At 42.7% G+C, this 10,846-nt stretch overlaps 1 protein-coding gene across 1 annotated transcript; it reads right to left on the bottom strand.

Moving 5' to 3' along the window:
- Positions 1-1,503: 1,503 nt before the first annotated feature.
- On the bottom strand, positions 1,504-7,163 carry adra2b (adrenoceptor alpha 2B). The gene is made up of 2 exons (XM_035659077.1): positions 6,262-7,163; positions 1,504-6,076 (listed from the first exon to the last, which is right to left on the bottom strand). Exon 2 carries the CDS (start codon positions 6,051-6,053, stop codon positions 4,470-4,472), a length of 1,584 nt encoding a protein of 527 aa, XP_035514970.1. The 5' UTR covers positions 6,054-6,076; positions 6,262-7,163; the 3' UTR covers positions 1,504-4,469.
- Positions 7,164-10,846: the final 3,683 nt, after the last annotated feature.

Genomic DNA, 10,846 nt, shown 5'->3' with positions numbered 1-10,846 from the left:
CACACACACACAGACACACGCTTGTGCGCACACACACACACACACACACACTGGTATGAGTACCACTCTGTTAAACAGCCGCAGACTCCTAAAGTGATTCTAATCATAATTGCCTGTGCCCCCTAAAAATGAAGGTTTTATCACAGATTTCACAAAGCAAAAGAACATTTGAGTGCCTCCACCTTCAACAGGGAGAGAGAGTGTGTGTGTTCTGTCTCCCATTTTTCATCCAGCCTCTTGGGTGTTTTCAACAGCCAAATTACAGAGTGAAGAAATCTATCCAGCGTTATAACGTGCAGCAGATTGGAAATGGAAAATGCTCAGCGCTAGAACGCCCTCTAAACACATACATATTCATCCGGTGGAATGCTACATCCATCACAAATTTGAAAATGAAAGTTAATGTGTGTGTGAGGGAAATTCACATGTGTCTGCCAGTGTTTGTGTGTGTTTTCTGGGCAGGCCCCCTCTTGTATAGGAGCATGTGTGTGCATTCTTTCTCTCCTTGAGGCTACTATCTTGTGTGAATAACAAGCTAATGAGTGTGTTGTGTTTCATGTTAGTCGGACTCTCTCCATCCTCTCTCTGTAGGGTCCACTGCCACTGATCAGGCCTGCTTTATATTCCAGCTGAGGCTAGAGAATAAGGAGCTTAGGGACACTGTTTCTGTATGAATATACAACGCTGTAAACATACACCTCACGGCTCCCTACGCTTTGACTACGATAAGTTATCTGTTCACCTCATCGTGCAACTCAAATCACAGCTCAACCATGAATATGGAAATGAAACAGCGAGGACGTAAACATATAGAGTCACTTCGATGGTGTATGTTCTTTGAGTGAGGATGTGTGTGAGGGAAAAACAGGCCTCACAAGCTTGATTCGGTGCTGAGAAATCCCCAAACTGCCCATCAGCATAAATCAATTACAATTCACTGTGGGCCCGCTGACCTCAAATATAACAAGCTGTCACAACAAATGTGTGTGTGTGTGAGGCTGCATCTGTGTGGATTGAGCACGTTTCATGACTTGAATACAGTATGTGACACTTGGTGCAGGATGACACATCCACTGTGTGTGTGTGTGCATATGTGATATTTGGCAGCATGCTCTAATCCCTTATAGACATCCTCTGTTTGTTGGCAGTAGGCAACATTATGCTGCTTCTGCTGCGGCCTACTTCTCACGTCCCACTGTGATAGGAGATTTTCCAATGACATCTTGAACTGCCATCAGCTCACAATGTTATGGACTATTTCCTGAAGTTGTGTTGCCATTCAGGGCTATTTCATGACTGGAAATTGCTTTAGAAAGCACTTTAACATGTATGCGAGAAAAACCTCATTCTATTAAAACTCTCATATTTGTGAAACATTTTATTGGCAATTCTCCTCCTGGAACTGATCTTTTTTTCCCCTCATCCCTATGTTGTTGTAGCATGTGAAGATGTATGAAATAAACAAACCGGGTGAATGACTCATGCTTTTTCAAGTAGCTTTATTTCCGAAACTGGAGAGGAATGATGACAGATGGGAGATAGAAGACTGTAAAGCTCAGACCAAGAAGTTTGGTCCAAACACAGTAGGAGAAGAGACAATACAGGCGGTTTCAGGGGAAAGGATGGTGATCAAGAGGCAGATCACTACATCTGTCACCTTTAAGCCATTATTTAAACTTTTTAAAATAAACTAAGCAGCAGTCTCACCACAAAAGCCATGGTTGGTGGGGTTTGAGCAGCATTACAACTCGTATTTATTGGAAACAGCCATGAATCCATGACCTCTGTGGCTATTTTTGTTATAATTGGTTTGCTATTGCTGTTTGTATTTCTGGAGAGAAAATAACCATTTCAGATGAGGAAAGGGAGCAGTTGTACAAGTGCACAGAGCTCTTACTCTCAACCATTGTCTTTTTATTGTGTTATCTGAATCTCCAAGTGGCTGTGTGTGGTATGGATTGTAATCTTAATGTCCTGCAAATCATCCAACTGAAACTGGCTTTGGGTGCTATTGACATTTTCACGTTTGATTACTGTTTCAGGAAAAGTTTGACAGTAGCACTGGTGACGAGATTCTCCTGCTGCGGTATGCTTAATAAATTGTACATCCATTAATGTGCTTGTATCTGTGATTGAACATTTTACCGTACTGTAACTAGATGAAGAAATGATGACAAATGTTGCATTGTAGGTTCTGCATTATGCACATAACTCAAAGTTCATGTTCATTCAACACAAATACACCCCCCAACCTCAAACATAGCTCAGTCTCACATAGCAAGAGCTCAATGGCATGAACCAATTTTGCTCTTATTCAAGATATTAAAAATCTGTACAGTGTTCTCACTCTTTGTTCAGTTCCACTTTGCTTGACTTTCAGAATAAAAGCACAATAACTGAACAATAAATAGATAACAGACAGAAAACACAAAATAGTTTGAAATAAATAATACAGTGTTTGCAATCTTCAACCGTAATACTTCGTTAAAGCAACACAGAGCCAGATATCACTGAGTCAGGCTGGTGTCCTGTAAGGCTCTTTGGTCCCTTGAGGGTGATCACTAAAAAGCCATGTACTCAATATCACTGATAAACACTGACTTTCAGTTCAGATAAGACTCTCTCAACATAGCGATATATTACTTCCCATCAAGTAGAAACATTCACATGACAGACAGCAAAATGATGCTTTAACCAGGATTCTTCTCAATATTACAGTAAATCTGTAGCAAATAGCAGCCAGAGGAGGCACTGACACTTTCTACAGAAAAACATTAAAGTCAACACTCACACGCACATACGCACACATTCACACAGGTCAGCAGAATTAGACAATTAGTAAATTGAAGTGTTGCTGCCGACAGCCCTTGTCCCATGGAGTCAATAAGCCTGTGTCCTGTTCACAGTTACAGACACATTTTCTTTTCTTTTTTTTCTTTTTTTTGTCAAGAAAACTGACAGAGCCTCAGCCTCTTGGTGAGAAAAATAAATGTACCATTCATCCTCTCGCCACTTAGCAACAAACCAAATGTGCCATGTAGAGGTCCACTGCAGGCGATGATGTGCCAGAGGCGTTGGTAAAGAGTGACTCAGCCAAAGGGTTGCCAGAATAACCCATGTAGGCGTAATTAGGGGTAACATTACACATCAGTAATTGCATTGTTCATGTGTCCTTTTCAGTCAATGTAAATGTCTGCCTGCTAAATACATCTGCCTGTCGTGAAGCAGGGTATCTGGAAAATAATGTTCACATGTTAAATGGTATTAGAATCTAGGTTTTTTTTCAGTCTTCAGCAGATGCACCTCCCGTTAGGTACTGTGAATGACCTCTGAAGCACTTTCCAAAAGTTATAAACAGTTTTGATGGTTACTTAAAGGTCCAAACACTGAGTACATTAGAGGGGTTGCTCAGTCCGGTCCATTAATGTGATAGTCCCAGGTTAAGTTAAAAAGCATGAAAGTTAAGTTAAGAGAATGAGGGGGTGGGGTCACGCTGTCTTTCTTTTAACATCTCAATAACATACGTGTGGTTTTCATTCAAGTCCACAATCCACCACACTTCAGTTTATTCTGTATTTCATGAAAGGTGAAAGCCAAGAGTGTCATTACAAACAACCTGAGTGTCCATTAAGACCCATACTGAGCCAAGAGCGAGGTGTCTGACATGAAGGCTTTCCACATAAAAGTCCACGAGTTCAGTTTGAAAGGGTGCCATTGTCTGTGCTATCACATTTGAGATTGTCAGAAACCCTCTTTTGTTGTTGCGCTTTTGATAAAAATCAAGGAACACATGTTTGCCCTGTAGCTGTGCAAATTAAGACTGCAGACGTAAGAAATCACCACTAACCTTGTGTGCTCCTTGTGCTCTGTATTGATAAATAAAGGGCCCTAGGCTCACAGGAATCTAAGGCCACTTTTCCTTCTTTTTTTTTTACCTGTTTTCTTTCCCCATTAGTCCTGGAGTCCTTAATAACTACAAAGCTTATATATTATACATTAAACAGTCTTTCTTCTCATTCAGTAATTATTTCTTAACTATTTTCCTGTTTTCTTCACCACCTTCTGTGGTCTCTTATAGAGTGTGTGTACATGATTCTGCACCACTCTGTGTCCCAGCATTATCCGTTATTCGATGTGATCTCAAGATAAAAACTTTGCATTCAAAATCTTATCAGCAATACTGACGTGCTAAGCCGTTTAGTGTCTAGCACTGTTTCTATTCCATGTCCTATTTTCACCCACTGCAAAGATTTATGTGTGTATCAGCTGCAAAGTGGAATTTCACAGTCCAGGTTGCCTGTTCGCGCACACTGTGGCTGTAAAAGAGTGTTCTGATTTTTATGCTTGAATTTCCACAGTTCAACATGTATTAAAACAGCCCTTTGAGTGTTCTGAGGATGGAAATTATTATTCTATGCCTCAGAAACAGCAATTCTTTGTGTCCATGTCCTGTACATCTGATTTGTGTGCTAAAAGAAAGTGCCCTTGGTGCTTCTGCACAGTATCTTTTTGAAGGCCTTCCTAAAGTCTTTGTTGAAGATGGTGTATATGACTGGGTTGAGTGAGGAGTTGCAGTAACCGATCCAGAAGAAAAACGTAAAGAGCGGATCAGGGATGGCACACGTCTCTGGGCACACTGCCTGCAGAGAGTAGGAGAAGAAGAAAGGAAACCAGCACACCACAAAGACACCGATGACCACTGCCAGCACAAAGGTGAAACGCTTCTCTCTGTTGACCATCGCTTTACGCCTCGCTGCTCCTGGGTTGTTCTCTGTTTTTGACTTCCTCCCTGGCACCAGCCGAGCCCCCTTTGAAGTGGCGATCATGTCCCGGTAGCGCTTGACTGAGGCCGGGGAGTGGACCCCCCCTCCTGCAGGTGACCCTGGCATGCTGGTGCTGCCTCTGCCTCCTCCATGGCTGTGCTCCATATCGCTATCTGTGCTTGAGCTGTCGCCATTGTTATTGTCAGCTTTTTTCCCTCTCTGCCGCTTGCCCTTCTTCCCCTGCTCTTTAGTCTTGGCGGGGGCAGACTGAGGCACGGAGGAGGGGGCTGAGGGGCCATGAGGAGAGGTATCAAGGGAGGTAGAGACAGGGGTCATGGCTGGAGAAGGGGATGGAGGTTGCAGGAGATTATTGGAGGTGGGATTCTGGGAGGTTTGAGACTCTCCTGGGGAAGGAGAAGGGGTGATGGCGAGGGTGGGGGGTCTGGCATTGGAGGTTTTGTTTGATGAAGGGGGTGTACTTTCTTCATCATCCTTCCCGTTGGCTTGTACGTGGCGTGGAGGCTGACTTGGTGTAGCACAGCCGACCCCATCCTTCCTGGGCTCTCCTGGTGGGCAACGTGTTCTCTGCTTGGCAATTTGGTAAATTCTTACATAGACCAGGATCATGATGAGGCATGGAGCAAAGAAGGAGCCGATGGTGGAGTAAAGGATGTACCAGCGCTCATTATTCAGCTGGCACTGAGGTCCTCTCTCACTCGCCTGGTCTCCTCCCTCACTTTTGTTCAGGGAAAGCAGGGGAGGGAAGGAGATGATAGCAGAGATGAGCCACACCACCACAATGGCGGCTTTGATGCGTTTGGGAGTCCGCTGACGCCCGTAGGTAACCCTGGATATGGACAGGTAGCGGTCCAGTGAGATGGCGCACAGGTGCACAATGGAGGAGGTGCAGAACAGCACATCCAGCGCCAGGTAGATCTCACACCACAGAGACTTAAAGTACCAGTAGCCAAGCAGTTCATTGGCCAGAGAGAATGGGATGATGAGAGTGGCCACTAAAATGTCTGCAGCAGCCAGTGACACTAAGAACAGATTCTGCGGACCTCGGAGTGACCGGCTTGTCAGGACAGCGATTATGACCATGATGTTCCCCACGATGGTGAAGACGACCATCAAGGTTATGGCGGTGGCGAATGCCGCTGTGGCTTCGGGGGAGTAAGGGGGGTGCTTCAGCATGCTCTGGTTGCAGGGGACTGAGGCTCCGGTGCTGCTCACACTGCTGTTCAAGTCACTCAGCTCCATGGAGCAGCCGCTGTCCAGAGCCGAGGCCATGCTGGGATTGGGTTTCCAGGAGTCTTTATAGATTAAAAATATGTTTGGTCACTGAATAAAATTTGATTATAGAATATAGTATTTCATTGTTACGGGTTTCAATAATTGTGTCTTAGAGTATCTCAGTTTTCTGTGCACAATAACATACTGAGTTTACATTTTAAACAATATATGTGATTTTAATTATACAAATGTGTATAATATTTACCCAAGTTGTTTACTCGTTTCGTCTCTTTGTTGTTTCCAAATGTTAGCTCCCTTGCATCCTCCACGGCAGGTCTTCCAAGTCCATTTTAAGCACACAAAACAGTCCTGGACAATGCGTCAAGACACGGATCAGTGATTTTCAATCAAAAAGACGTGTCCCTTTGTAGAAAAAACCCCCAAAAACAATAGTAAATTTTTGAGACAGCTGTGCATCAACCTTTGCAGAGTTACAAAATAAACCGAAGAACTAAAACTTCTTTAGCGCACGAAGTTTGATCCTTTTTTTCTCCAGTGGATTAATTTTTATCTTGAAGAAGGGAATTTTTAAGTTAAAATCACCTAATTTGGGGTCGTCTACAGCGAGGCCACATTGAAAATAAAGAGATCGGATTTGAGTAAACAATCTAGACACTTGAGCGATCTCCGCGCGTCCTCTTTTGGAGACGCGCGTATGGACCTAACCTATCTAACCTGAGCAGCCAACACAGAACGGTGTAGATAAAGTGAAATAAAGTTAATATTTACAGTGATTTACTAATGAAACTATGTACTAATGTTTCCCTGCAAAGGACAGCCTGACTGATGGCAGCGTTTCCAGTCAATCGAAAAAAAGAAAACTCAAAGTTAACCTCAAGCTCTCCAGCCGTGCGCATGAAGCAAGATATGAAGTCAAAACGCGCTGTTTCTTCAGTAGTGAAAGGATCCCCGCAGAGTCACTTCAATCTGAGCCTTTCATGAGTTGTTTCTCGGTCCTTGGCGCTTTTGTCTCCTCAGAAGTTCACCGGGATGCCATGATTCAGCCGCTCCGCCGGCGCACATCGCAGCCTGCCTCACAGAGACGCAGCAGCATCTTCATTTGTGAACAGGACCCTACGACGAAATCTAATAAGTGGGGTTCCTCCCATCTTCCTCTTGCGCTTCATTTTAGACCCGGTGATGTCATTGTGGAGCTGTGGGCGTAATGGGATCTTTACTTTCTCTGTCCCTGTAGCCCCCTCTCTTCCTATTCCCCTCTCTCTCACACAGTATATGTATACCCGAGCGGCTCAACCAACGCAGTTATATTAGAAATGGCTTGTTGGGTGGCACTGCTTGACGCTGAGGTGGTCCAGCTGAGAGAGCAGAGCTGATGCCATCTGCTTTACAGAAAGCATTAACTTCATTCAAGGGACTGGTGTACTTCTTAAACTACTCAGTCTTCATCATCATCATCATCAATATCTCCTGCAGTATGTGGCATAACACATATGGTGGATCGGTGCTTTTTTAAACTAAAAACCCTGTGTGATCACTGCATTTTTAGACTTTGTTCTTTAGACCAGTTGCCAGGTAACCTCCAACAACTCCAGTAATTTTGGGCCAATAAACGTTTTCACTGTAGCAGTTGTGGGGTGAGTAAGTCACTCAAGGGCACTGACACTCAGGTTTTAGCCTAATCTGGCCTCAAGCCTGTTGTCTGATTTTTGCTTAGGTTAGGTACACCAACATTTATTTATTGAGGCATGGGTGAGATTTGTGCACATGCTGCTGCGTTGTGAGTCTTTTATCATACTGTGATCTATGTACTTAATACCAATTGCTACAGCATGTTAAAGAGGGGCTCTTTATGTGGTGGTAAAACCATAGCAAGCACACAAATTTGAGATATTTTAATAAAGTGAGAGCCCTCATTTTGAGAAATGATCCCCTTGAGTGGGCTAGCTAGATTATTGATGCATTAAACTGTAGGTGGTCTCCCTACTCCACTGGGTAGTTTAATCTCAAACAATAAATCATATATTTTATGAGGTTACAGATTTTGAATATAAAACCTTATTCCACACAGAAACTGGCAATTACAACCCTCACATAAATGTTGCAGTAAAAGTGAGTTATTTCCTTATGAAGTATGGTCCAGTAAAATTATAAAGTCTCCTCATGCTCAGCTACCTCTCCCTCAAAACTGGCTGCAGTAAATGCACTGTGTTACCTTCTGCCTCTGCTCAGTGTGCGAGGTGCAAGGCATTTACTTTCTGTGCTCATGCATTTACATTATCACTTGACTTCCATTTAAATCCCTCTGCATTATGCACCCAGCAACACTTCCTCCCCCAAGAAGCACAGAAATCCACGGCATCCCTCATGATTTGTTGCCTCTACCTGAGATCAAGTGCCTAATTGTTCAATTATCGAGTGAAACCTACGTCATGCTGGCTGTTTTACTGAGCCATAGCAGAGTTTATCCTGTGCTGTTTTAAAAGGACGTAGGTGGCCTCTGTGATATAAACGCACACAAACAAACAATACACACACACACACGCATTCCCCAGCCTACACATGCACACACACTCTTATGAATGGTGTGTGGGTAGGAGGTCCTGTTTACTTATTTTTGTAGTGCGTCCCCCACAGCTTACCGCTTTAATGAGAGAGAAGCCCAGTTAGCCAGCCATGGAATTACAATTGGAAGCCCTGCTCTGTGACTGTGTGACCTGAAGCCAGCAGCCAATAATGGTTGTACATTTTTCTCTCCACGCTACACATTCTAAATATAAAGGGAAGGAGAATAAAGCTTTTAGCGGGAGAGAGCACTCCAATCAAGTGTCTCTGTTTCCATGGGCGAACTGCGCTTAGTAACACGCTGAAAATGCATTCTGGGGGAGAGGGGTGTGCCACTGATGCCAAGGTTATGGAGACTGAGAAGCAAACAGCGTTCAGTGAACAGTACATCACTTCTGGAGTGCTTGTTGCATAAGAGCATCTGTACACACACACGTAATACACAAGCCTGGAGGAACTTGTCATGGATGATGCACTTTGGATCAGTAATTCTTGCTTGACATCCAGACTGGAAAAGTTTGCACCTGGTCTCGAAAGGGAACCCACTCTCTGAAAAAACTTTATGTTTTTGAAAAGTAAAAATTTTTTCTAAACATTTCCCAGAGTCTTTTGGTGTGGTGAGATTTAACAAAACTAAGAAGAAGGAAAGATAAATTGTCTTTACAGGCTGTTTCCCAAATGAGTGCCAGACAACTGCAGGTCAGCATAATGCAGTGTTGTGGTGGGAGTCTGTGCACGTTATGGTTCAGGTCCAAATCAATTATAGTTCAGTACCTGCCCTTTGGATGCTTTCAATTTGGACCTTTTTTTTGAGTTATTGGCTTGATTCTGCCTCCTTTTTTTGTGTGTGTGCTCATGTTCCTCTACCTTTGTGAGGACTAGTGTTTTTGAAACTGAGAGCAAGGACAGAGTTGGAAAGTTAGTAAATTTTAGCTGACAAATATTGAGTTCAGGGTTAAAAATGGATTTTACTTTTTAAGTTTTTAAGTTCCTGATCAGAGTTAATATGTTGTTGTAATGTTTAAGGTAAGGGTTGGCAGCAGCTTTAAATAGAAATACAGTGTACTTGCAAGGTTGCATTTGACAATAGGTTGCAAATAAATAGTGATTTTGTCTTCTCTGTGATTATTTGAATGTTTTTAGAGACCTACAAAGAGAAAATTACTTAAATCAGAAGAAAGATCAGAAAATATGTGAAGCACAAAATGTTTCCCATCTGTTCATATGATGACAGCCACTTTCACTGGACTCGGGAATGCATTGTATTAATCAGGGTCCTCAGTAATACAGTATAGCTTTAAAAGTGTGTGTGTTTAAACAATGACAGGGAGCTCTCCCAGATGGTCATACTGTAATTTTCTGTCTGAATTTGTAATAATGGCAACTGCTGCTTGTTTGTGTGCCTGCAGGCCGGTGCATGTGTATGTTATATTCTCTAGCTAACAATATCACTCATGTTGCTCACACTATCTAATAGCAGTTTTCTCCATCTGGGATTTCTTGTTACAGTGACAATCTGCAGATGTGACTAGCAAACACTGTAAATCATTACATCTACCAGAAGTAGGATCCCTGTACAAAATCCCTAATCTCATATGTGCTTCTTTTTGTACATACAACGCAGGCACATACACACACAAATGCACAAACACACCATTGGGAGGTATCATCACAGCCTAACGTAATATGATTGATCGTGACACTAGTTTAATCTGGACGCAGAGTGTGAGTAACGTATTGAGTCTGTTTTCATTAGGTAGCCAGTCTGACTGAGAGGGAAGTGAATACTACAAACAAGATGAGAGACATTCAAATGAAAGGGAGGTGGAACAGTCTGCTTCCAGAGATAAATAAATGATCAAGTGAAATGACACCAAAAGTCATTAAAAGGTGTTAATGGACAATTATGTATAAGGTGTGCCTGGCTTTTCTATGTTATCTTGGTAATAAAAAGGCTGCCGCAGTCAATAAACAGTCTGCTGGCGTCATCTGCTGGATACTTTTGATTCATCTTGATTTCTGGTCATTTCAGAGGTTGTCACTAGAGAGCACTGTTTCACTACAAACTAATATCCAATGCTTGTAGCACTGTTTGGGTGATAACACAGGTGTAGTGGCTGATTTCTAGTGGTGGGAGAAGTACTGAGATCCTTTACTTTGCAAATATACCAATAAAACAATTCTTCAAGTCTTGTACCCAAAATCCTACTTGATGTAAAAATAAGTAAGTATTATCAGCAATATTTACAAAAAAAAGAAAAGAAAAA

This window comes from Morone saxatilis, unplaced genomic scaffold, assembly GCF_004916995.1.
Source record: "Morone saxatilis isolate NCDOM2014 unplaced genomic scaffold, NCSU_SB_2.0 Contig16, whole genome shotgun sequence".
Lineage (NCBI taxonomy): Eukaryota > Metazoa > Chordata > Actinopteri > Moronidae > Morone > Morone saxatilis.
The sequence above is the reverse complement of the archived record's forward strand: the minus strand, read 5'-3'. Positions and strand labels throughout refer to the sequence as shown.